At 42.1% G+C, this 26,394-nt stretch overlaps 2 protein-coding genes and 1 long non-coding RNA gene across 8 annotated transcripts in view; 1 reads left to right on the forward strand and 2 right to left on the reverse strand.

Moving 5' to 3' along the window:
• Window positions 1-17: 17 nt before the first annotated feature.
• On the reverse strand, window positions 18-3,755 carry LOC134870222 (polymeric immunoglobulin receptor-like). 6 transcript variants are annotated; one of them, XM_063892333.1, is made up of 7 exons: window positions 3,573-3,755; window positions 2,687-3,016; window positions 1,771-2,100; window positions 1,352-1,477; window positions 980-1,078; window positions 512-549; window positions 18-434 (listed from the first exon to the last, which is right to left on the reverse strand). In XM_063892333.1, the coding sequence occupies exons 1-7, from the start codon at window positions 3,613-3,615 to the stop codon at window positions 309-311; spliced, it is 1,092 nt and encodes a 363-aa protein (XP_063748403.1). In that variant the 5' UTR covers window positions 3,616-3,755; the 3' UTR covers window positions 18-308. The 6 variants fall into 6 exon arrangements, 3 of the variants coding, with proteins under 3 accessions (XP_063748403.1, XP_063748394.1, XP_063748385.1); XM_063892324.1 differs by having other exon boundaries at window positions 968-1,078; XR_010166524.1 differs by having other exon boundaries at window positions 512-1,078; window positions 2,747-3,016.
• A 1,377-nt stretch (window positions 3,756-5,132) lies between these two features.
• The window catches only part of LOC134876428 (PDZ domain-containing protein 4-like), a 39,286-nt gene continuing 18,024 nt past the window's right edge, over window positions 5,133-26,394 (reverse strand). Inside the window, exons 2-17 of the mRNA XM_063901387.1 lie at window positions 24,365-24,418; window positions 23,259-23,361; window positions 21,878-22,130; window positions 21,674-21,758; window positions 17,373-17,471; window positions 16,949-17,011; window positions 14,072-14,173; window positions 12,309-12,739; window positions 11,958-12,138; window positions 11,256-11,685; window positions 10,758-11,178; window positions 10,549-10,619; window positions 9,945-10,282; window positions 9,267-9,407; window positions 9,048-9,160; window positions 5,133-7,775 (exon numbers count right to left, since the gene is read on the reverse strand). Coding sequence (XP_063757457.1) covers window positions 7,556-7,775; window positions 9,048-9,160; window positions 9,267-9,407; window positions 9,945-10,282; window positions 10,549-10,619; window positions 10,758-11,178; window positions 11,256-11,685; window positions 11,958-12,138; window positions 12,309-12,739; window positions 14,072-14,173; window positions 16,949-17,011; window positions 17,373-17,471; window positions 21,674-21,758; window positions 21,878-22,130; window positions 23,259-23,361; window positions 24,365-24,418 — 3,105 coding nt within the window. The 3' untranslated portion in view covers window positions 5,133-7,555. The remainder of the gene's footprint in view (window positions 7,776-9,047; window positions 9,161-9,266; window positions 9,408-9,944; window positions 10,283-10,548; window positions 10,620-10,757; window positions 11,179-11,255; window positions 11,686-11,957; window positions 12,139-12,308; window positions 12,740-14,071; window positions 14,174-16,948; window positions 17,012-17,372; window positions 17,472-21,673; window positions 21,759-21,877; window positions 22,131-23,258; window positions 23,362-24,364; window positions 24,419-26,394) is intronic.
• On the forward strand, window positions 8,362-25,475 carry LOC134876507 (uncharacterized). The gene is made up of 3 exons (XR_010167466.1): window positions 8,362-8,578; window positions 15,942-15,995; window positions 25,375-25,475. It is a non-coding gene; the product is annotated as an uncharacterized LOC134876507 (long non-coding RNA).

Genomic DNA, 26,394 nt, shown 5'->3' on the forward strand with positions numbered 1-26,394 from the left:
TTGGTTATGTTTTGTTTTGTTGTGTCTGAATTGACAACAACCAAAAACAACTTCATTCCTTTTTCTTTGGTTGGGCCATTTGTCACATTTACACTTATCTGATATCCGAGTCAATGACATTTAACGAAAGTTATTATGGATCAAAAAGCAACAGATGTAGAACACGTTCCCCCACTAGCATTCTTGTGTGGGTCTGGGACCGGGGATAAAGTTTGTGATTTATCTCAGCTTTTTAAAGCTACTGTTTTATGAGCCCAGAGTTAAATACCCCTTCATGTATTTTATGAATTAGAAGCAGTTATAATGCTTTAGTTATCATCGGTTTCATCTCCATTTGGTCGTGTATATTTGGGGTGAGTGTAAACTGAGGAGATTTCCACAGGAGCAGATCTGCTCTGGCTGGCCTCGCCGATATCCTTGTGCACTCGGTTGGTCTACAGGAGAAGAGGGGTTTGTGGTAATATCAGCTGGTTTCACAATCACTATGATGCTTGGATTTTTCAAGACTCACCTCTGTGACAAAACCATATTGTGTTTCCACAGGAGGTTCTGAAAGACACAGCAGTACGTTTAGATCATGACACTACACTGGAGCAACATCTTGCTCAGTCAAATGGAGACAAAAACAGATTCTGAAGACCTTCATCAACCCTCATCATCCCAGTGTTGTTTATCTGTTTCCTGTTTTATTTGGAAAAGTTTTCTACCCGTGTCATGCCTGTTTCTGCCTCCTGTCCTCCTGAAAACCTGCACTTTGTCCCCTCATTAGTTCTGCTTGTATTTAAGTCCTGGTATTCTGTTTAGTCTTTGTCAGATTCCTGTATGTCGTTGTTTGTCGTGTTCAGGAAGTTCTGTTCTGTTATTTGCGAGTATTTAAACTTTGAATGGTGAGTCTGTTTGAAAGGTTGTTGTACATGTGGAGAAAGATCAGGCAGTTCAAACCTAGTGAGAAAGGAATGTGTGTTACCTGGTTCCTCACCTTTGGCTTTACAGATCCTCTTCCTGCAGAATACCAGCACAGAGAGTGACGACACGATGAACAGGGCGGTCAGAGTCAGACGCACATACAGGACCACACCTGTGGTTGTTTGAACACAAGCACAGGTGTGTTTTACACTGACAGTTAGTGGTGAGCAGGGCATCTTTGGGGGGAATATACTACTGCAGGTCAACAGCACAGGCCACACAGAAGTGGTGGCATGTGATTAGGTGTCTATTTAGATGTTCAGGTTGTAAAGAGTGAATAAAGGTAAGAACATGATTATGGAAGAGTATAATTGCCATTCCGATGCTTTATCATGTCTCTTAGGTTGTTAAAGCTTTATTTATCAAAAGCTGTGTGTGAATTTACCTGGAGCTGTTTCAGGCTGCTCGGTGGTGTTAGAGGAGGCTGCTGTAGTCAGGGAGCTTTCACTTTGGTTTGTTGTTGGTGAGGATGCTGAGGGGACGGATGATGAAGGAGTAGAAGAGGTCAGAGCTGTGAACAAAAACAAGCAGACACAAAGAAGTCCTGATGAGAGAAATCAGATCCTCCTGTGTGTGTGTGTGTGTGTGTGTGTGTGTGTGTGTGTGTGTGTGTGTGTGTGTGTGTGTGTGTGTGTGTGTGTGTGTGTGTGTGTGTGTGTGTGTGTGTGTGTGTGTGTGTGTGTGTGTGTGTGTGTGTGTGTATCAGCTGAACTCTTTTAGAGTGAGTTTAAACATCAGCAGCTGTCAGAGAAAACTGTCTTCAGAGACAAGAACAAACATTTTCATTATCAAGCAGAAACTCACCATCAGTGACGGTGAGTCTAAACCTCTGGTAGAGATGTTCAGAGGAAGTTCTGTCCAGACCACACCTGTACCGTCCTGAGTCAGACTGGGTCAGTTGTTTGATGCTCACATAAACAAATCCTTCATTTTGAGATCGTTTAACATAACTGATCCTGTATCTGCCTTTTTCAGTATCTTTGGAAGTCATTTCAACCAGAATGCCTCTTCTACATTCTTCCTTGCAGAAGTACATCTCTCTCCCAGAGAGAGGAAAGGAGCATTCAACTAGAATATTTCCTCCAGTTCTAGCATCGATTGTTTTCTCTGCAGGAGGACCACCAACAAGTTTTGCTGTTGAAAAGAAGAGAAGAAGTGAGCATACATGTTGCGTGAGAGTTTGTAAACCAATGTTTAAATCATATCTTTGCTCTTGTAAAACACAGCTTTTGATAATTCACATTCATTAAGACTTTTCTCCATTTTGGGATTCTTTGTTCACTGTAGAGTCACGCTAGAGAAAGTCTTCTCACACAAATTCAAAGTAACACAGGATGAGTAATTCATCTAAAAATGGTAATTTAGGGGTAAAGTATTCCTTTAAAGCCCGACCGCAGCCACAAACCAGTTCAGCTGTTTGTAATATTTCTATTGATCTCAATCTAACACTGAATGTGTTACTTTTTAAAAGGACATAGAGCTGTCTGTAGGATCTACTACAGACCAATATGCTCCTGCCCCCGGGATTAAATTCTTCAGCACTAAAATATCACTTGAACCAACAATAAGTGTGAGCTACACAACAATATTCAAACACACTTGTGTAGTCGTGTCTATTTCAGTTTACCGGTTACTTTCAGAAAGACGTTGGATTTAGATGAGGTAAAGGTGAGAAGGAAAACATATTTTTAAACAAGAGAAAACATTTAGTAAAACTCACCATCAACAACAATGACTTCAATATACTTGTATGAAGCTGACGACAAAGATGAACCCTTACCACACCTGTACCGTCCTGAGTCAGACTTGGTCAGCTGAGAGATGGTCACCAAATAATATCCATCTTCATAACCCATCCTGTATCTGCCTCTCTGAGCTGAGTCACCATTTGTTTCAATGAGAATGTCTTTTTGTCGACATGTTTCCTTACAGAAGAACTTCCAGGCTCCACGAGAAGAAAAGAAACATCTAACTCTGAAATCTTCTCCTTCAGTTCGTGAATAGACAGTGAGTTGGGCACTGACGATACCGGTGTTTCCATCCTGCAGAGCTGAACAAAGATGAACAAAAGATGAACAAAAGATGAACAAAAGATGAACAAAAGATGAGCCATCATCAGTAGTGGTCCGTACTTCCTGTAAGATGCTGCAGTCTGATCAGAACCCTTCCTGTTTCTCATTAACACAGATCCTCAGAGATAAACCACAGCCTGTGACTGAAGATCACCATCAGCTCTGCAGGTTGATGTTACCGTTTGGTCTGAGATCTTTATCCTCCTTTAGACTCAAAGACTACAGAAAGTCTCCATCTCTCACTTTAGAGTTACATTAACCAAATCCTTATAATTAACCTTATTTGTTTACGTCATAAGCAGTAAAGACTGAAAACAAGCATTTACATGATTTAAAAAGTGTAATGATGAGGTACAGTTTGTTTGAGGAAGTAAAGCATACTTTTGAAGCATGGGTCATTGATTGCATAGAAACTAAAAATAATAACTTTGGAAGATTGAAATAACTCGTACTGCTGAAGCCTAGCATTAACTCAAGAAATACTTTAAGCAAAAAGATGAAATTACTGACATGAAAATAAAGTGATGTACTCACAGAAGAGGAGGAAGAAGCAGGTCAAAGCGTGAGAGACTTTCATGCTGACACTCTGATGGTTTACCACTGACTGTCTTTCTTTACTGGCTAACCAGGAACTTCTGACTTCTTTAAATGATGAAGTCCCTCCTCCAAACACAACCCACAGCTCTACTCTCCTCCCCAACGAGGAAACACTACAGTCTAAAAATACCCCATTGAATGTACTGAATTCAACATGTTACTTGGGTAAAAGCACAAAAGTATTGAGTATAATGCTGGTTATATACTAATAAAACAGCTGCATCGTATCATCATCATGTGTTCTATGTAGAAACGTATGCAGCCTAAGTGTCAAATCCTCACCCTACCTGTTAAACAAATGTGGTCAATCAAAAAGTAAAACATTTTCTTTCAAATCAAGTCGATCAGAAATATAAAATATATTATCATTTATTCAAATACATAGGTAGAGTTTCAGTATGGTATGTCAACTTGGCACTTAATGTAGTACAAATGTGACCTCTGCCAAGTGCCTTCTCCTTCTCCATTGCGTAATGTGCTGTTTAGAGTGAAGTGCAGTTGGTTCTGTGAACGCTAGGTGTCACTCTCCCGTCATTGTAGATCCCTTGTGTGCTTCTTTACCAAAGAGTCATGCCATTAACTGACTACACATGGTGGCAGCAGAAAGAGAAGTTAGTGTTTGTGGTGAAGGAAAGGGGGATTCCCTGTTTCTGCAATGGGTCTGTGTGTATTGGTCACATGGATATGGGCGGCACTCAGGAATGACCTGTTCACCTGGGTGAGGTGTGTGTGTGTGTGTGTGTGTGTGTGTGTGTGTGTGTGTGTGTGTGTGTGTGTGTGTGTGTGTGTGTGTGTGTGTGTGGAAGAGAGGGTGAGAAGGATCCTCTCTAAGTTTTCTTTAAATACCTTTTCACTGTACTTTGGAACGAGATCGGGGATACAAGCGGCCGAAATGGGATTTCTCCGCAGGGTGGCTGGCATCTCCCTTAGGGATAAGGTGAGAAGGTCATTCCTCCGGGAGGGACTCGGAGTAGAACCGCTGCTCCTTCGCGTTGAAAGGAGCCAGTTGAGGTGGTTCGGGCACCTAGTGAGGATGCCACCTGGGTGCCTCCCTAGGGAGGTGTTCCAGGCACGTCCAGCTGGGAAGAGACCGAGGGGTAGACCTAGGACCAGGTGGAGGGGTTATAGCTCTTTGCTGGCCTGGGAGCGCCTTGCAATCCCCCAGTCAGAGCTGGTTGATGTGGCCAGGGAAAGAGAAGTTTGGGGCTCTCTGCTGGAGCTGTTACCTCCGCGACCCTGACGGATAAGCAGGAGAAGATGGATGGATGGATGGATGGATGGATGGATGGATGGATGGATGGATGGATGGATGGATAGATCTGTATTTTACTTCATAAAAAATAATCATAATAATACAAACTAAAAATAAGTCAACATTTTAAAACCAAACAGAATATGTGTTAAACTTCTTTTATTAATCATATTAGATACTTTTATTATACTACAGACATACAACTACAGTGGTAACAGACATTTTCAGACTATTCATTTGTCCTTAAGTAGTATGTGTTTACCTTTATCTTAGAATTGTATTACTACATCATCATCAGTTGTAGATACTATCCATGAATCCTTTATCTGTCTCCATTTTGGATTGGCAGATAGATCCTCTTTCTTATTCCAGATTTATGTTTATTGTTTAACATGAATACACAACCAAGACGGTGTTTGTTTTATATTCGGAGCAGGACAAAATAATGTCTTCATTTTCCATTTGAATGTCGTCTTGAAGTCCACCTGCTGAACTTTAAAGATAAGTTAAGAACTTCCCAGTTAGAGAGGAAGTGGTTTTAATCACGATCACTTTGCGGTCTCCAGTAAAACCGAAACATCTCACACTACTATTTGTTTTCTCAGCTTCGAGCCTATTGACACTGACTGTTTGGCCTGCTGACTGCATCTCTTTCTTATCCTTTAAGAAGCTTAACGAGTCACAGACAACATGGCCGCAGTACTGAGATGACTACATATCATTCATGCCCTCTGCCAAAATGATATCAAAGGGGGCTGCAGCACCTGTTTTCACCCTCCGTCTGAAACCAGAGTCCAGTCTGCGCTGATGGGTTAGTTTTGTTGTGATTGGTCAACCCTTTAGAGCTGTCCCGCCCCTTAGCCTATCACGCACAATGTGTTGGAGCACTACCCAATAGAGGCGATTGTTACAAATTGATGTCACTATGTTCTGGAACTAAATACAGGAGTCCAACTGCACATGGGCTGTTAGTGAAAGAAAGACCAGTGAATAAACATCTTATTTCACTTTATTTTAATTTAATTAACTCTGCTTTTTTTTGCACTTTCACTACTAAAACTTTCTGCACATGGCGTTTTACACTACACCACATTAGATTCAAGAATGATGTCCAATACCCCACAATGTTCAATACTTAATTCATGCATTTCATTATTCAATATTAATGTCCTATTATACACAGGTCCAACACAATGAAGCCCCGACCACACTGTGGAATATCCTGCTGCAGGGGAAACACCCGTAAGCAACTAAATATAAATGTCTTTATATGATTAATTTAATGGAATAAGGTAAAAAAAAAAGTATCAAACATGAAGCAGATAAAAAACCGCGGAGCTAGGCGTCTTCGTTTCCCCTCAGGAGTTTTTAAAAGGCATTCTGGGAAAGTTATTTTACAAAATGATACACCAGAGTAAAATAAAGGCAAAAGAGAAGTCCCCCCTGTCTTCTACAAAAGCATGTTTCTATACAACGAAACTGCATTCTCAATTAAACGACACAAACAGGTTGTGTTTAGACAACAACACCACTCAGGTTTAATTTTTAAAAATCCAGTTTTGGCTTAAAAGGTCAACTTAATGTTTGTAAAATAAGTCATTGCTGAGTTTTGGTTTCAGTCCTGCGTTTAGTTGTTTGGAAACTTAATTTTTAGGAGACCGGGATCCTTTAATGCACATAATGGTTGAGTACTGAAGGTTGATCAATAGTAGAATCTCCCCAAGTGTGCATAAATAAAGTATTTCATTATAATGTTATGACTATTGTGTCAAAAACTCACCCGACTTTCTCTGAAGTTTCCTTTTTATACTGAAACAAAATATGAAAAGTTCAAAAGTTCTGTCTCAAAGGATTTAATCCCGTCTCCACACTGGGTTCAGCCTCTCAGTGTCCTTACTCCATATTGTGTACCGGGAAGCCTTTCATCATAATGCAGAATTGAAACAGGGAAGACACTGATCAAGTCGGCATTTCCTTACCTTGTTTTAATTTTCCTCGGACAGAAAGTAAATCCTGTTGTTGCCTCAAAGTATAATGTAAGTAATAGCTAAACTATAACCGGAAACAGATGTTCAGCTGAGCTTCTCATTAATCAGAAACCAGCAGGAACTCCAACTATTTTCCTCCAATGCTCCTAATTTTCCCTTTCTCTGTACGTTTATGAGCAAGATTCAACAAGTCCAAAGTTTGCACAATGTCACACTGACGCATATTTATCTCAGTTTGCACAAAAAAGTGTCTCTCAAGGTCCATTTCATTTGAGTTTATATGCAGTTGTAGTGTAAGTACCTTCCAGATCCAGCCTTTAAGACATGTCTTTTAAGTAACACTAGCACAGGGTTTCAGGGTTAATCCGGATTGCTGTGAGATTTCAGTCCTTTAGAGACATTTTAGGTATCTCCTTCCTGCACTTTGTCCAAATACTGCTTCCTCTTGTTAACTTGCATCTTCCCTTTAATTCTCCCATTTGTAATTGCTCTTGGAGTCAGTATCAAAGACAGTTCATGGCACAGTTTGAAGTAGATCTTTCCTGTACAGTTTAAAATCTCTTTAAATTCGACCATGTCAAGTTTTCTTTCTATCTTCCTGCTCATATAAAGTTCAAGCTTAGATATCATAGTAGTGTCGTCAGTGTCTTCCCTCTTTGTCCCTCTTCTCTTTCCTCCGGTCACACCGTGGTCACGGAGAGAAGAGGGTTGTATATTTTCTTCCCGTCTGGAGACCTGGAGCCATGAGCCAGCAGCTCCTGGATGGTGATCCAGTTGTCGAGGATGCGCCGGTTCCTCTTCTTGGTGGTCTTCTTCTGGCTCAGTAACAGGATGTTGTTGCAGGGGGAGTCCTGACGGGCGTGGAGCTGCGAGGAATGAAGGTCTGTCGTTGAAGTGTCCCTGGATACAAAAACAAACAACAAACATTTAGATTTTTTTAGCTGATAATCGATATATACATATAATTTTATTTTTAACTTATGTTCAATGCATTATAACCTGATGCTGAATCAAATATAACAAATATATATATTTCAGCTCTGTATTTTAGACCAGTGTCTAAATGACTGACAGCAAACACCAAATAATACAAAACCACAAAAACCTGCTTTATTTTTGCTTGCATTTGTTTGCATATTGCATTCCCTTTTGTCAAAGATATGCAATCTCTGCTTCATATTCCAGCTGTGTGCAGGGACTCAGTTTAAAAGTAATTTTACTGCCTGAGAAACTCTGAGTCATCCAGTGAACTGCAGCCTGATTCAGCCTTAAGCTTGGTTTGATTTTTGACAGCTTGTAAAATGCCTTTCATCATCCCACAGTGAACTACTTTATGCAAGTTTCAAACATGCAGCCTCAGATGAAAGACAGAAATGTGTGTCACATAGTAAAGAACTGTGCTAGTCTGTATTCAGAGCGCTGGCCCTTTAAGAGCTGCACTCACAGGTGTTGGTAATCAGTTCCCTGATTGTCTCTCAGGCAGCTCCTGTGTTCGACAAACAAAGATTCGCTGATAGTTTCAGTGTCAGTGTTTAGGTTGTGGGATTTTCATGAATTAAGTTTGACTGATGGATTAACGGTTTGGATTAACAAGGAATTTACTGAGTTTCACCCTGCATAGCATCTTATCATCAGAGGAAGGTAAAAGGATTTAGTTGTTGATGTTAATCTTAACATCTCATGATGTGGTGAAGACAGCGATGGTAAGCTGACTGACAAACCTCAAAGAAAACTTTGTTCTGCAAATTCTCAGGTTCATATTTGTGTTTTGTGTATCTACTGTGACATGTCTCCATGCTTTAATGTTCAAAAAGCTCTTTATGTTTCTCATACTGCCTGTGCTGCAGCACTTCTTTTCACCCTCGGTCTGAAACCAGAGCCCATTCGGCTCTGATTGGTTAGCTTCCGGCTCTGTTGTGATTGGTCAACCGATTAGAGATGTCCCGCCCCTTAGTCTATCACATATAATGTGTTGGAGTGCTAACCAACAGAAGCTTGAGTGTTAGTGACTTTGTTTCCGAGGTAAACAAAGGAGTCCAATGGATGGTTTATTTCATGTACTCATTTTGGTTTAATGCTATTTTCAACAATGTAAGGATAAACACTTTGTATGTGTTTCCTTGAGTCTTTGTTTTTATTCAGTTTACTAAATATCTGGCCTGTGCACTCGACCTGTCTCCCTTGAGGTATTCCAGGCGACTCTGCATCATGAACTCTCGTCGCCGTCGGTACTCTCTGGCTCTCAGCATCTGCTGCTTCCTCTCCTCTTTGCTCCAGTAACGGCCCTGTTGGAGCACAGTTACACACAGGTTTATCACAGGTTTAATGAGTGCTTTCTCACAGGTGAGGTTCAGGCTTTTGTTTTATTTCCGTGTTTACTGCAGACTGTACCTGCTTCATCTCACTGGCAGCGTCGTCGTCGGTGGTCATGCCGCTGCGCTCCTCTCTGATCTTTATGGCTCTGGCCTTCAGCAGGCGATCCCTGACCGGACGCTTGGCTACGTATCGAGTGCCGTCGCTTCGGATCTTTACCTGGAGGCACAGAGGAGAAATCGGTTGTTGTCAGACGTCATGCTTCAAGCAAGCATAAGTTGTTGTACTGGGTATTTCTGAGCTAACATTTCTAGTCTAAAAGCTTGATTTAAGAAATATTTCTGATTTGATAACTACAGGAAGATGCTGCTGCCCTTATGTTATTTATTCTTGTGTCTTTAGCAAAGTATGTTACATTGTTGGAAGATTTTTAAGATTTTCACCACCAAAACTACAATGAAGCTCATAAGACAGTGAGGCCTTTTCAGCTTTCAAAATGTAAACAATGGTTTTCACAAGCTCAGTTGAAGGGGGTTCTTTAAACCCCTGCACTACTGGTTAAACATGACCATTAACTTCAAAATCAGATCTAGAAAATGTGTGTATGGGGAGTACTGAGAATGCCCTCTAACGTGCATTTCACCTGGGATTTCAACTCAGTATTTAATATGAGGATTCACTGGTAATCCTGGTCAGTAATTCTTTGAAGCAGGAGGGTGACTCCAGATGAAAACCTAACATCATGACATCGTTTACCTTCCACTCCATGCGTTGTGGGGAGGCAGTCGGCGATGAGTGCGTCATCCCGAGCGGTAAAGCCAGTCCTAACCGCGAGGCGCGAGTGTATCGGTCCTCCAAACCACAGGGGGCGCTGTTCACACTCCTGGGGCTGCCGGGGCCGCTGCTGCCCGTCCCCATCCCCCTCTCCTCGGCCTCCACCCTGGCTCTGTCCCTACCACCGTCCAGAGGCTCCACAAGGCCCTCGGAGGGGAGGGTCATGCAGCTCTGGTAGCGCTCCAGAGGTTTGTGGTGGCTCTGGTGTCTCCTGGCGAAATAGGGACTGGACTCTGCACTTCCTCCTCCGGTAGTGCAACCTGCATAATAATAATAATAGAATCAGCTGTCAAAGTATATCACCATGAGGCTGGGTGCAGAGCCTTGTGGTGACTACAGTCAGTTAAGTTTCATTTCTATGGTGACCTTCTCTGCTAGCTTGTGGCGCTACATAGGGATTGATGGCTCGTTGAGAGGTCAGCGGTAACAAAAGACAAAGTTGAATGCAATGCCCGGCATGGATTATGTAAAGTTAGACACAGTTTAGACACAGCACAGGATCAACTGCAGGAGGTGAATTGTATACCTGCTCTGGAGCCCCGCCCTCCATCAGCCATGCCTCTTCGTGAAGATGACCCTGCCTCTCTGGTCAGAGACCTGATCATCGCAACAAACCCAGAATAATATCCAATATTATTACAAAAGGACATACAATAAGGGGTTATATATAATATAGAAACACGCATAGAAGCAGTTCACAAAGTTTAAAGAATGTGCACAAAGTTAAATATTCACCTGAACTTGGAGGGCGTGGAGGGCGTGGAGCTTGAGCCGTTTGCCACGTTGCCATTGGCTATTTCGTACTTCCTGTACGTGCTGGGGGAGAAGGAGCAGCTGAGGTTGGAGTGGCGGCGCTCTCTGTCTCTCTCCCTCCGGTGACGCCGCGGGGTGAGGGGTGAGTTCAGAGGAGGGAGGCGGCTGAGGGGAAGGAGAAGAGGCGGAGACATCAGTCGTCTTCCTCCCTCGTCTTCCTCTTCCTGGAGAGGCGGGATCTGCTCGGTGCTGACCAATGGCGTGCTGCGGCAGCTCTCCCCACCTGTGTTGTAGGCGCTCGTGCTGTCTTTGTCGTCCGAGCGCTCTCGCTCCGGAAGCTCGTTGATGGCCGACAGCTCGTGATGATGAGGGTCGTTATCTTCCTCATTGTCTTCATCCATAACTACAAGTAAATCATTTTAGTTGTTTATAATTTGTTCCGTGTAATGGATAAATGATAAAGAAATGAAACAACGTTACCTGCTTCCGGGGGTGCAGGTCGCCCCACCGTCTCCTCCTCCATCATCCAGGCCTTCAGACACCTCTCTCTGAGCTGCTGCATCTTCTGCGCTCGCAGGATGTTGCGGCACTTGAACTCCAGGTGGCGCAACTCCTCCTCGATCAGCGCCATCTCGTGCTCGCTTAAAGCCGGGTTGCAGTTCACATCCACCACCACCGAAGAAGAGGAAAAAGCAGCTTCTTCCTCTGCGTCTTTTCTCTCTTCCCGGTCGTTCACCGCTTCTCCGGTGTCCTCCCGTTTGTTTTTCACGGCGTCTCTTTGCTCTTTTTCGTTCTGCTTCTCGTACTGGCACTTGATCTCCAGCAGCTCTTGGTAGCGGTGGCACTCTTCCTCCGTCAGGCCCGGCATCATCATCGTCAGAGGAGGCTGAAGGTGGTGGAGGTGGTGGTGCTGCAGGCCAGAGGTCAAAGGAGGTCAGACACACAAATCAGGCAAAGAAAGTCCATCGTAACTTCCAGTATTCATAATTATTGAAATTTAGACTTAATTTATTTTACTGGAAAACTGCTCTAAAAACAAGCCATTGATTTTGAAAGGGTGACATTTTTTTTGTTTGATACAGACGCAGTACTTTTTAATTAATACTTTCAGTGTTGATTTGGCTCTTTTTATGGAATAAAGGGACATTTCAAATATGGAATATGCTGAGGACCTCTTTTTACCTTGTGGTGGTGATGGTGGTGGGAGCCGTACGCTGCTCCTCCTGTTCCTCCTCCAGCCGTCCAGTCCAGGCCGGGGAGGGAGTCGGAGCTGAGCTGGAGGTCTCTCAGGTGGAGGAAGGGAGGCGTGGTGTCTCCTCGCCCGGGGCTGGGCCCAAGGCCGGGGCTGGGTCTGGGACTTGGCCTGGGGACGAGAAGAAGGGATGGGAGGCGGCAGGGGAGGGGTTGTTCTGTATTTTACTGAAGTAAACGTACAGTGAAAAAACTGAAAGGTTGACTTTAATTAAATGTTTTATGTCAACAAATGTCACATAATGTTGGATTTTAATCAGCTTTCAGTTGAGGGGGTCATACCTGGGGCTGGGTCCGGGTCTGAACTTGCGGGTGCTGCCGGGGGTGTTGGTGGTGTTGGTGTTGGGGGCGCTGGTCTGATCCCCCAGCAGGTCGTGTTCTGACTCGTAGCGGGTGCTGTCGTCGGTGCGGCCGACCCCGCTGTCCAGCTCCTGGCTGTGGGTCAGCAGAGGGGCCAGGCTCAACAGGGGAGGGAGGGGGACAGGAGGCTCTCTGTTCTCCCCCCTCTCTCCTTCCTCTTCATCAACATCCTCTTCCTCCTCCACGGCCACATCACCAGCTACACTTTCTCCTCCTCCTCCTCCAGTCCGGCAGAGGCGGTAATATCCAGAGGGGAGGGGGGAGGTGACGGAGGAGGTTCTTGGGTTTTGGTGGAAGCCTCCCCCCTCCAGAGTCAGGTCCATTTCCTCCTCTAGCCCAGCGGGGTTATCATTCTGGAAGGACGCAGAGGAAGGTAGTGTTGAAATCAAATCAAAAGACATTTTACCTTTTTCATTTGTTATATCAAGGCCTTAAGCAATAGACTAACACAATTCCATCAGAAATAAACACTTTACATATCGTATCATTTTTAGGGCTTTCTGCTTCCTGGCTCTCTTTAATTACGGCTGCTCCCCCATGACTTCCTAATCATTTTTTTGCCGAGTCAATAAAACATCCATCATCTCCCAACAAAGAGATCTGACTCTCAGAGGTGTCTGACTGACTGACGGCTCCTTCATCTGACCGATGTGTGACTGTACACACACACACACACACACACACACACACACACACACACACACACACACACACACACACACTTGTCAGTTACTATGCATGTGTGTGTTTAACTGACATGTATGAATATGCCGCTGCGCAGTTCCTCCTCTGTCAGCACATTTGGACACCCACACTCTGGGACCTGCTGTCACACACGTGTGTGTGTGTGTGTGTGTAATAATACACAGAGACTCACTCTGAAGGGAACTCTGGAGTTTTGCCTTTGCAGACCATTTACATGCACCAAAACCTATATAGCACACTACAGGAAAGAGACAACCCCAAAAAGTGTAAGTTGACTGATCTATACTTTGTACTGAAGCTCTGTTCTTGTAATGTTTTGCTTCAAAATCAACAATACACTCGGTGGGCAGATAATAACTCCAGTTAAAGTCTGGCGTAATGGTGGCATTTAAAGAAATATCAAGAGGTCACCAAAGTCAATTTTCAGAGTGTTTTAGCAAATGTTTGTTTACAGCATCAGGGAAAGAGAAGGCAATGGTTGTTCTGGTGCAAAGGTCACTTTATCTCCACAACCGATCAATATATATATAAATATTGGCAGAGAAACACATTTCCTGCTCACCCTGATGTTACAGATAACAAAACGGCAGACGGACGTAAACACGTGTTGTTCAAGACTGAGAGCACAGTGAGGAATAAACTGAGGCTTTATGAGATTTTATGAGCAGCAGCACGGGGAGAAAGTAGGTTAGTAAAGCAGGCTGCAGGTGAGTGATGAAACCCTGACAGACCTGAAGTTATGGCGACTATTCCTGGACTTGAAGATGAAGACATGCATTCTCTAGTGAGCAAAAATGCACTTGAAATATCTTTTAATCGACAGCTTATTTCTGTCCATTTTACCCTCCTGCATGCTCTTGTCCACTTAAATGATCTCCATACTTTGCAGCCTTTATCTTTATCTATGTGTTTACCTGCAGTCTGTGCACCCTGAGCATTGATTTTGAGATCATGGATTGTGTTTTGTATTGTAACATCACCTCTATATCCGGCCTGGCCAGCAGCAGAGAGAAGTTGATGCTGTCCTCTCGGGTCAAAATGGCCACCGCCTCCTCCCTGTTCTGAATATCCACTCCGTTAATCTAGAGGGGGAAAGAGATCGGTTATTTTCAGCAAAATTCTGATCATAGAGATATAAAATGTGAGGCTGTTACGCAACCAGCAGCTAATCAGCGATCCTAATAACGTTGTGAATTCTAAAATAGGAGTTATTATCGTAGATGAATCACATTTTGGGAAAATGGAGTAAAACTATATTACAGTTTGTTTACAGGTCGCTAAAGCTGATGACACCAAGCACTTCTGGCGAATAATAGGGTGAATATAAAGAATATGAAATGAAAATCCTTCACTGGTCGTTATTTGATGAGAAGAAGTGGTGACTTTTTTCTATTACACAATGCGAACGCCACCGGAACCACAGCTGTTATCTTTATTTTTTACCCGATTAATTACTTAACTCATTAATTGACCTGTCACATAATTAGAATCACAATCACAATAATACCTTTTGCTATGTTTGCTCAATTTTAGAATAAAACACCAGTATAAATGTGCACTTTGAACTTCAATACAAATGTACACATCCCCATATCAGCATTCATTAAGATATTAATGCTGAAACCCGGATTGTATCTTGAACTATACTGTGCAATACAGAAACAATCCTCACGCAAATTACTTTTCAAGCTCTAAAACAGGTGTGTCACAGGTGAATATATGTGTTAGGCTGTGTGTTTAGGGACAGGTACTTCCTGTTATCTCAGGGAGAAACCACACATCTGTCCAACTGGCTTTTATCACCGTGGTGACAGCTGTCATGGGAACAACAATTCATCCCTGGCCCGGTAACCATGGCGATGCCAGGTGCCGCTGGTCTATTCTTGTTCCATCCCAGCACTTTTTCACCGTGACACTGTTTACACTGGGGTCGTGGTTCGGGGGGGGTCAGAGGATAATGAGGGCGGGAATGTCTCAGAGATGAATTTATTCACGCTCGTTTTTCATCGTCAAACCCTCTCGAAATCAACATGTAGCTGCAGCTTCAGAGCGGAAAACAAAACATGGATTTAACAGGAAATAAAGAAAGGTCAAAGTCCTGATTAAACTCCCACTGAGGGCTCATCTTATGAAGACCAAAAAACATTACACTAGAGCTACTTATCGCACTTTGAAATACAAAGACAAGCCTTGGTTTCTGTCAAATAATACTCTTTAAATGTACCTTTCTGACAACCTGTTTCAAGCTCTACACGCCTCATTTGACAGATGTTTAATCCTGTCCAACCTAATTATAATATCGGATTGCATGATAATATAAATGCTTTACGGTTGCCAGTGACCATTTATTATGAATTGAAATTATTTTGAGTAACTTTTAAAGTGTGATATGTGTGCCCGTTAGCAAAAGACTGAACATTAATCTGCAGTTTTTTACAAAAAGACCAGCTAGCTCTCCAACACATTGTACTAGATAGGCTAAGGGGGCGGGACATCTCTAACCAATCACAACAAAGCTAGGCCAGCTAACCAATCAGAGCAGACTGGGCTCTGGTTTCAGACAGAGGGTGAAAAGAGGAGCTGCAGCACAGGCAGTATGAGAAACATAAAGAGCTTTCTGAATGTTAAAGCATGGACACATGTCCCAGGAGAGACACTACATACTGATATGAACCTGGAAATATCTTGATAGAGCCATTTAACAACATTAAGGATATTCTATAAACGAATAACTATTATTTCTGAATGTTCTGAACGTCTCTCTGGTTTCAGTGTTTTCCAGTTTTCCTTCTCCTTGATATCACACTCCTCCTCTCCTAACCCCATCCGTCTCTGTCTTCCTCTCATTAGCAGAAAGGCTGGAACGACTCCCTGCGGCCGATGGACAGACATGGAAACCTGAAGGTAGGACCCAGGAGTGTCCCAGGAGAGACACAAATACTGATATGAACCTAAAAATGAGCAGAATATGGCCCCTTTAAGTTGGCACCCCCCCCCCCACCATTAATATGTCAGAGCTTGTCACCATGCGAGGTGTGTGTTGTGTGAACATGGACTGCAGCAAGTTTATTCTCGGGGGGGGGGGGGGAGGACAGAGTGACATCTTTCTCTCTCTCCCTCTCTGTCTATTTTTAGGACAGCAGTAACTGGGCTGCAGACAGGCTCTCTCTGATTGGTTAAAAGTGTCCCCGGGGGTCCCAGCTATATACATTTACATAGTTTGATTGAAACTATTTCTAACCCCCATCGAGTCAGATCGTTAAGCAGAGGACAAGTTTGTGTTATCAGCCCGCAGAAAGAGTACTTTAGTTTACTCTGAAGGTCAACTTCTTATGTTTGTTTTATCATTTTTTCACTTAGATTAAGTGTGATGACTTCAAATATCTTTTAGATCTAAAGTTTATCCTCAGACAGAAGCTAAAGGGAGCAATTGTTACTCAAATAAAAACGGTTGAACATCTGGGGAGCATGAGTTTGAATGACAAAGGGAAAAAATGACGGAAAATGACGGACAATAAATCGGCTTTCTTGTTTTTTGGCATTTCGTCGCAAATGTATCTACAGCAGAAGTTAAAGTGTCCACCTCTGGACCATTTTAATGTCCACAATAAAGTGAGAACAATAATGACAATTCTTCTGGTAACAGTTCATTTTGTAACGTGAGCAGAAGTTTGACAAATAATATTTCATTTCAGGATTTATTTACAGATTGCTTTTTTGAGTTGCATTACCAGCAGAGATGTTTCTCCAGCTTTGCCATATTCCCAGTGCGATGCACAAGGTAAAAGACACTTCAAACTTGAGTGAAATGATGTCATAGAGTTTTGATGCGAAATAAACCCAACAAACGTGTATACCTGTAGGATTCGGTCCCCCTCTCTGATGCGTCCGTTCTTTGCTGCTATGCTGTTCGGATTCACCTAATATTAAAGTGGGAGAAGGATCAGTACAAACAGAGCATGTGGGAAATAGATCGATAAATAAATGAGCTCATGAATTAGGAAACAGATGAATTAGTGATGACTGAATGAATCCATGAATGCGTAAATGTGTGTGAGCTGGTTGGACAGAAAGAGTGATGGGTTGATGAATGATTCAAAGCGTGAGATAATGAATAAAGTGATAAATGGATGCGTGTAATACATTTAGAATAAAAAGAAATGGAGTAAGAAGCAGTATCACCTGCAAACATGTTTTCCAAATAGGTGAGAAATAAGAAATGGAGTGATCGAAAGGGTAAAAGAGTCAGTTGAAGGGTAAATGAATGAAGATGAGTGTCACCTCTCCAACGTAAATCCCGAGATCCTCTTCGTCGTCCGTCCTGTAGCAGACGGTCAGCCCGAGCTTCTCCTGCTGACTGGATTTGTACAGCTCCACCTCCTAGTTGGTAAATAAGGGGAATAAGGAGTGATTGATGGTCAGAAACTGGTTTGTTTAGGGCTGCTCTGCTCTGTATTTGGGATTCAGTTCAAGTGCACTTCACAAGAAAGGCGATGGTTAAAGGTACGGTGAGGAATGACTTCTCACGAAACATTTTAAATTGCTGACACTTTTTACCCAAAGTGACTAACAACACAAATTCAGAGCAGCAAAATTCCTTCAGGTGTCTTTTAATAAGCCCAACCTGTGTGGTGCTACAACAAAGGGCCATGGTGCGGTCAACAGATGGGTTTCAGCCTACAACGTGTCCTGATATCAGGTTTCGTAGACTTTTAGGTTGTTCCTATACACTGATCAAAAGTTTTGGACTAGAATTTTGTATAAAACCCACAAAATCAACTGTATGTACTCGCACGTAATTGAGAGACATTACAGGAATATAAAGAGTGACCAATTCTGCACAGAGAGGACGTCAGAAGTTCCAGAAGCATAGGACTTCAACCCAGAAGAACACGACTATGCAGCTGTTACTTTTCTTAAGCAACACCACTCATGTAGATACTTTAACCCAAATCATAATCTTTCCTTACACCTCGCCAGGTTGTTGTTGTTTCCCAAACTTAACCCATTTAAAGAGGCCATACTGAGCGAATTTTCAGGTTTGTAAATTATAGTAGAGCCACATTTCTTGAGTTTTGTACTTGCTCATGTGTACCTTCTGTCTCCTTCAATCCCCCCTCCTGAAAAAAGCCGGTTTGCTGTGGTTGTCTTGCCGTGTGTTCCCTCTGAAACATACTTATTTCAACCCAAACCATAAGCTTTTTTCTGAAGCTAACAGAGCAGTTTTGTTTCTTAAACAGGTTCAGCACTGCAGGGGCATGAACAGGTGCACCCATCGCTCGTGTTGCTGGAGATGGATGAATAATGATCCAAAAATGAAGAGCAAATGTGAATATTTTAAGATGCCGAAAGATGTTAAGAACTGCTGGAGCTGGTGGAGACAATGTATATGTTTTGTCCAGTCTTTTTGTAGGTTTATCTGGTCCTTTGCTTTTTCGTGAACTTGAGATAAGATTCCGTCGTGACTAATTAGAGATATTAAACCATCACGTGATCATTTGATCCTATAATGGACCAGTCGTGATTATCATCGTAGCATCAACCACCGTATCTGGTTTCAGCTGGAGGGCAAAGTGGTGATTTAAGGAGGAAATGAAGGATGTAATCCAAGGAATAAAAGAGAGTAGGACATTAGGAAGTAATTTAGGAGGGATATAATGATGGTGGAGATTAGGAAAAGTAATGAGGAAGAGAGCAGAAGGAAGAATGACTTAGAAAATGACGAAGAGGAGGCCATCTACAGAGAACAGGAAGTCTCTTTGGAATAAAAACAAGTTTCCACTTTACTGACTTCTTTAATGACCAAACTGGCATTTTGTCTCAAACAGCAGTGAGTCAGTGGAGCAAAAACAGAAGGGAAAAGTGCCATTCAGCTAAACACAGCGCTCCATTAGCTCTGTGTAAACTCAACTAGACTGTACGAGCCTCTGTTTGAAGGTTTGGACCGGCCTGACCATCACTCATCTTGATGATCTCCGCCAAACATGACAGCTGGTAGAAGTCATTTTGTTTCAGGAGCACATAAAGGCTGTTGGGGGTTTTCCTATTCCATCCTCAAAAGTCTCATTTCATTCAGTCTTTTCTCAGTTCTTTGTCCATGTTGTCCTTCATTTCCTCCTCTTTCATTCCCTTTGTCCTATCGCCCTCCATCTTTTCCGCATAGCACTTCATTCATTGTCACACCTCCTCCACAGCTCCACTTTTTGCTTTGCATTTCTTTCCCACATCATGTCTAACCTTCCCTTCCTTTTCTAATATCTTCCACCCACTTCCTATCCTTCTGTCCTTTATCTAAATCTTGGCTTCTCAGTAACAGCAATGGCGCTTAAACAAGACACTGGATATTTTAGGGTTAAAAGGTTAAAAAGTCATGTTATTGATATCCATTCTTGAAGATGTTCTGATTACCTCAGGGTAGGAAAAGAAAACATAACAAAAAAAAGATAAATAATAATAATAATAATAACAATAATATAACAATGAAATAATAATAACAATAATAATAACAATGAAATAATAACAATAATAACAATAATAATAACAATAATTAATAATAATAATAATAATGAAATAATAATAATAATGAAATAATAACAATAATAACAATAATAATAACAATAATGAAATAATAATAATAATAATAACAATAATAATATAATAATAATAATAATGAAATAATAATAATAATATAATAACCATTAATCACTGTATGCATATACTTAATAATAACCTCATCTTTTTAATAACTTAATTATATTCTGACCTTTAATAAAAAATTAATTACATAACAGCAATTTAATAATAACATGGATATTTTTTAAAAAATAAAAATAATAATAATAATAATGAAATAATAATAATAATGAAATAATAACAATAATAACAATAATAATAACAATAATGAAATAATAATAATAATAATAACAATAATAATATAATAATAATAATAATGAAATAATAATAATAATATAATAACAATAATAATGAAATAATAATAATAATAATAACAATAATAATATAATAATAATATAATAACAATAATAATAATAATGAAATAATAATAATAATAATAATAATGAAATAATAACAATAATAATAATGAAATAATAATAATAATAATTAAATAATGAAATAATAATAACAATAATGTAAAATTGAAAATATTTGAAAAACAATACAAAATATTAAACAATAAAATACATATTTAGGAAATATCTCAAATATGAGATTCTTAGGAAAATGCTTCGTCTAAATATTCTTAAGACACCATAAAATTCTAGCAACTTCAATGCATTCGTTTGGCACTCACTGCTATATTGCGTCTGACGTGAAATATACACGTTTCTATTGATGTTGTATTTAACATAGAAACACACATTTCTGTTGAAGGAAACGATCTTATGGATTTCAGTTATGGGCTTTGTTTCTAAGAAATCGTGTTGGTCTGTGATTTTGGCGTGGCGGTCTAAATACTGCAATACCCATGAGCCTCTGCAGCAGTTGCCATGGAGAAGGAGTCAGCAAGTCCAAGGTGCGAATCATTAGTGTGAAAAAATCTTCTGAAATGGAAGCTTTGGGTCTCAGGCACGTAGAGATTGATTTATCCCAGGGCCGGTGTGGACACCTGGATCGATCAGCTTTTAAACATCTGCTACTTCAAATGAAGGAGCTGGATGGAGCACTTTCAAGCAGCCTGAACCTCTTTTTTCTGTCATATTTTGTTCTTTTCTGTATGGATTTATATAACATACTGAATCACTGAAGTCCCTCGCTTGCTTTAAATGAGTGAGGGATCCATCAGACTAAATTTAGCAAGAATAAACTGAGCCTTTCCTCTCTGAGCATGTCTGTTGTCTTTTCAGGGTAATGCACTTGCAGGATTCTTGCTGTTCTGAATTCATATCCTCTTGGTTGATTGCACTCATTGTAAGCAGTGTTGTTCGGAAATAGCGAACAACCACAGCTGGCGGACCAGCTTTGGTCCGTAATCCAGATGTATTCATCAGGCTGAATCACTTTGTGCAGCTGGAGATAGTAGGCTTTTAAGAGGGAGGATGACCTTGAGGTATTTAAGTTTATTACAAGGGGCTTAGTACTTGAAAACATGGTGAAGAGCCACTCTGAATGAATTGGTGCTATTTTGGTTTCTGGTTATAGAGTGCAGCAACGATGATGTATTTTTGAAGGCAGACTCCGTAGTTAGAATTGCATGGTGACCTCTCCACAAAATGTATGGTTTTACTTTATTGGAGTTTTGAATATGCAGAAAATAAGATCTGTGGCAAGCACACATTCATGATACTGACATGTTTTGGAAGTAAAGAGCAAATGTTAGGTTATAAAAAACGTCAGCAAGGTTGCATGGCTGTGTCACCACTTAAGCCCCTCCTCCAAGGTCCCGCTCTCGGCTCAGTCAAATGAATGGTGAAACAATTATACGCTGATTTTTTAAAAGTCTCTTACCAAATGTAAGAAAAGAAAAAAAAGTCTAGGCCCAAATGACCGCTGGGGTATTTTTCTGGCCCTTACGGAAAAATGGGCTCCAAGGCTTCCTGGGCTCTGTACAGCAGCAGATCTCTCACCTCGTACTCCAGGTCGTCCTGTCGGTCCACCTCGTGGTTGGAGACGTCGAAGTAGTCGTCGGGGTCGTTGTACTCGAACACACAGCTGAGGGGAGAGACGGAAAAATCAATCTTCATCATATCAACCGGCAGGACTGATTTCTGTGTCCAGAGACTTTACTGCGTTATTCCTGACGCCAGGACGGACAGAAGGTCAGGACTCACAACTCGTTGATGCCATACGGTGCTTCGAGGTGAGGCGCTGGGGGAGAGGGGGGAGGTGGAGGAGGGGAAGAGGAGCCACCTCCCCCCCGCCCGTGGGGATGGTGGTGGTGACCTCTGCTCCTCCCCGGCGGAGCGATGTTCTGGAAGCTGATGTCCGTCTGCGTGGCGTTATCCACGCAGTCCGGGATCGACACCATGGCAACCGAGTAGATGGAGCTGCTGCCGGTCCCATTACTGCTGCACACCAACGTACCTGGGAGGAGGAGGAGGAGGAGGGAGAAGAGGAAGAAGAGGACGAGGAGGTGGAGGAAAAGGAGGAAGAAGAGATGGAAGAGGAGGAGGAGGGAGAACAGGAAGAAGAGGAGGTGGAGGAAAAGGAGGAAGAAGATTAGCAGAAGAGGAGAAAAAAGGAGGAAGAACAGGTGGAAGAGGAGGAGGTAGAGAAGGAGAAGAAGAGCAGGAAGAATGACAGGAAGAGGACGACGTAGAATAGGCAAGGGAGGGAATAGAGGAGGAGGTAGAATAGGTAGAAGATGAAAATGAGAAGGAGGTTTATGAGATGGACGACGAGGGTGAGGAAGAAGAGTTGAGAGAGGAGGAATAAGTCGTAGAACAGGAGGAGGAAGGAAAAGGCAGGAGAAGAAGGCAGGAGAAGAGGTTGAAGGAGGAAGAGGAGTTCCAGGTTAACATCACGCAGAAACTTTAAATTACATTCTAAGGACAAAAACAAATAGCTTAAAAAAAATTAAATGTAAAGAAAAAAGTACGATTGTGTCCAAAATGAAATACAAAAATACATCTAAATAAATGCGGAGGTTCATTAAATGTGAGGAAATAAGAAACACATGAGTCAAATATATTAAATGTATCATTTGACATACACATAATACCCAAAAGGACTGCACTGCCTTGAAAAGTAAAAGATATAGGAAAAGGAGACAGATGGAATACGATATTGAAACAGAAAAGCGGGAGTGATTTAACGCTGCAGTTACATCAGAAAAGACGGTAAAAGTCAAGTGATTTTTAGATATGAAGGAAGATGAGAGGAAACGAGGAGAGGAGATGTCAGGAGATGAGAGGGGGAAAGATGAAATATGGAAACGTGATGAGGAAGAGGAACATCAGCTGAAACTAAATGGGACAAAGAGAAATCAGATAGAGATATTAGAGAGATGTAATGAGGCAAACACGTGGGAAGACAAGAAAAGGGAGAAAGCGAGGTTTGAAGAAATGACAAGAGATTATAAAAGACAGGAACAAAGAGGATTCCCGTCTGACAGCAGCTCACAACCTCAAAGAGAGCAAAAGACAAAGGAAGTCCCACATGCGAGGGATGAAAGGGAGTAAAAGCACCAGCTGTTTAATAATCTCTGTTTACCTTTCCGCTTGTGATTCTTGCGGATCGACCCCGGTTGTTGCAAAGGCTCCTGGGAGTTTTGTGGTCTTTCTAGCGGGAGCTGAGAGGCTCTCCGTCCTCTGACCTGAAGAGGCGAGGAGATTCAGAGTAAAGAATACTATTTAAAATCCAAGTAAACATTGACTGTGACTAAATTTACACTTAACATATAGATTGTGAGAAGTGGATGAAGTCAACCATTGGTTTGTGGTACTGAGTTTGGCATTTTTGGTATCGCCATCTTGGTTTTAAGGAAACTGGAAGTGACCAAAATATTACTTTTAACCTTCATGTACTTTGGAAATGTTCTAGGGATCCTATTCTGATCATTTACAGGTTCATATTTGTATATAGTGTCTCTCCTGGGACATGTCTCCATGCTTTAATGTTCAAAAAGCTCTCTATGTTTCTCATACTGCCTGTGCTGCAGCACCTCTTTTCACCCTCTGTCTGAAACCAGAGCCCAGTCTGCTCTGATTGGTTAGCTGGCCGGCTCTGTTGTGATTGATCAACCACTTAGAGATGTCCCGCCCCTTTAGCATGCACAATATGTTGGAGCGCTAGCCAATAGAAGCGCCAGTGTTACATGACGCACTAACATTTGCTAAATCGTGGAAATGTAAGGAAGCAAAGAGACAAAGTTATTCAAATGAACACCCTTATTTTTATTAAGGATTGTTCCTTCCACAGCTCTAAAATAAAACCTGTTATGGAAGTAGAATAGCCTGAAATATCAAAGTGAAGTGCATGAACAATGTGTTTGCTTGGGGGGGTTGCAGGAGGCATCTACCGAGAGCATCAAGCAAGAATAGAGAACCTGAAATGTAAATGTGACTAGTGTTGATGAAGACTTTGCACACACATCAAACCTTCCTCACATTACGTATGATTGAAGGCTGAACAGCTGTCAGTCTGAGAGGAAATATCCTGTATCTACCGTCAGCTTTATGGAAGAGGAACCTTATTAAAGATGACTGATAGGAGGCAGTGGAGGGATGTGAGACACGAGAGTCAGTGAAGACGAAGAGTCAGTCACGGAGGAGGATCATTGAGAATCTGATGGATGGAGACATCAGAGTGTGTCCTACCTTCACGTTTCCATGTCTGTCCATCGGCCGCAGGGAGTCGTTCCAGCCTTTCTGCTAATGAGAGGAAGACAGAGACGGATGGGGTTAGGAGAGGAGGAGTGTGATATCAAGGAGGAGGAAAACTGGGAAACACTGAAACCAGAGAGACGTTCAGAACATTCAGAAATAATAGTTATTCGTTTATAGAATATCCTTAATGTTGTTAAACGGCTCTATCAAGATATTTCCAGGTTCATATCAGTATGTAGTGTCTCTACTGGGACATGTCTCCATGCTTTAACATTCAGAAAGCTCTTTATTGTTCTCATACTGCCTGTGCTGCAGCTCCTCTTTTCACCCTCTGTCTGAAACCAGAGCCCAGTCTGCTCTGATTGGTTAGCTAGCCTAGCTCTGTTGTGATTGGTCAACTGCTTAAGGATGTCTCGCCCATTAGCCTATCACGTACAATGTGAAGCGGTTATTTCCACTTTTTTAATAAATCAAACCATCATAAATTGTTCCCTTCTACACTCAATTAGACTTCAAGTCCTGTGCCATGTTACCAAGTCACAAAAACACAGGGGGCACGTCATGTGAAACCCAACTAGGGTTTCCCTCCAGGCCCCACACACACACACGCACACGCACACGCACACCACACACACACACACACACACACACACACACTCCATTATCAGCTCATAACAACACACAACGAATACATTAGCATAAGTAATACAGCTGTAAGCATAGCTGAGAGCAGGCGTCACTCAGGGAGCAATATGAAAAGAAACACCTGCTCGCAAATTAACGTGCATGTACTGTAATTATTGGTGTGTGTGTGTGTGTGTGTGTGTGTGTGTGTGTGTGTGTGTGTGTGTGTGTGTGTGTGTGTGTGTGTGTGTGTGTGTGTGTGTGTGTGTGTGTGTGTGTGTGTGTGTGTGTGTGTGTGTGTGTGTGTGTGTGTGTGTGTGTGTGTGTGTGTGTGTGTGTGAACTATAATAATGAAAATACTGTGTCTTTATTATTAGATTTTCAAGAATCATCTCCTGTGAAGTTAATGACTGCAGACAGACTCGCGTCAAACTGATGCCTGAAGACACACACGCAGGAGCCCTCTGTGCACTTCCAGGTACACACACACACACACACACACACACACACACACACACACACACACACACACACACACACACACACACACACACACACACACACACACACACACACACACACACACACACACACACAGACACACACAGACACACACAAAGCTCATGAATACTTGCATGGTTGCACACAAATCTCTCTCCAACACATCTCCTCCCTGCCTTGTTTCAGAGCTGATTGTTATGCATTACATGTTCTCTTCAGGTGTGTGTGTGTGTGTGTGTGTGTGTGTGTGTGTGTCAGTGAACATAAGGCCTTAGCCAGTCAATACCGACTCAATATCCCCCATCATTTATCAGGTGTGTTGTGGTCTGGTCACTGATTGTGTTTCATCTGCCATTAAGTAGGTCGGCCTAGAATTTCCCCCCTGACAAATCACATACCTCGAGTAAATGTGTGTGTGTGTGTGTGTGTGTGTGTGTGTGTGTGTGTGTGTGTGTGTGTGTGTGTGTGTGTGTGTGTGTGTGTGTGTGTGTGTGTGTGTGTGTGTGTGTGTGTGTGTGTGTGTGTGTGTGTGTGTGTGTGTGTGTGTGTGTGTGTGTGTGTGTGTGTGTGTGTGTGTGTGTGTGTGTGTGTGTGTGTGTGTGTGTGGCTACATAGAGACCCTCTGAATTGCCACCTTCCCCCACTGGTTTGTCAGCTGTTTAAACTTGTTTGTTGTTGATCATTAAGGAGTAAATGTTGATTGCACAATACCATGGCTGTAGAGTAATGCCACCATGGGCGTTTAAATGTATTCCCCTTAAGAGTCGCTTTCTCTCTGCAATTTTCTCTTTCCACTGGGTACGATCTCCTGGGAAATTGAAGGCTTGATTTACGGCACTCAAAGGGAAAAGACAGCGCTTTAGTTGTGCCTATAAAATGATAACGGGCGCTCTGTT

This window comes from Eleginops maclovinus, chromosome 1, assembly GCF_036324505.1.
Source record: "Eleginops maclovinus isolate JMC-PN-2008 ecotype Puerto Natales chromosome 1, JC_Emac_rtc_rv5, whole genome shotgun sequence".
In the NCBI taxonomy this organism is placed as follows: Eukaryota; Metazoa; Chordata; class Actinopteri; order Perciformes; family Eleginopidae; genus Eleginops; species Eleginops maclovinus.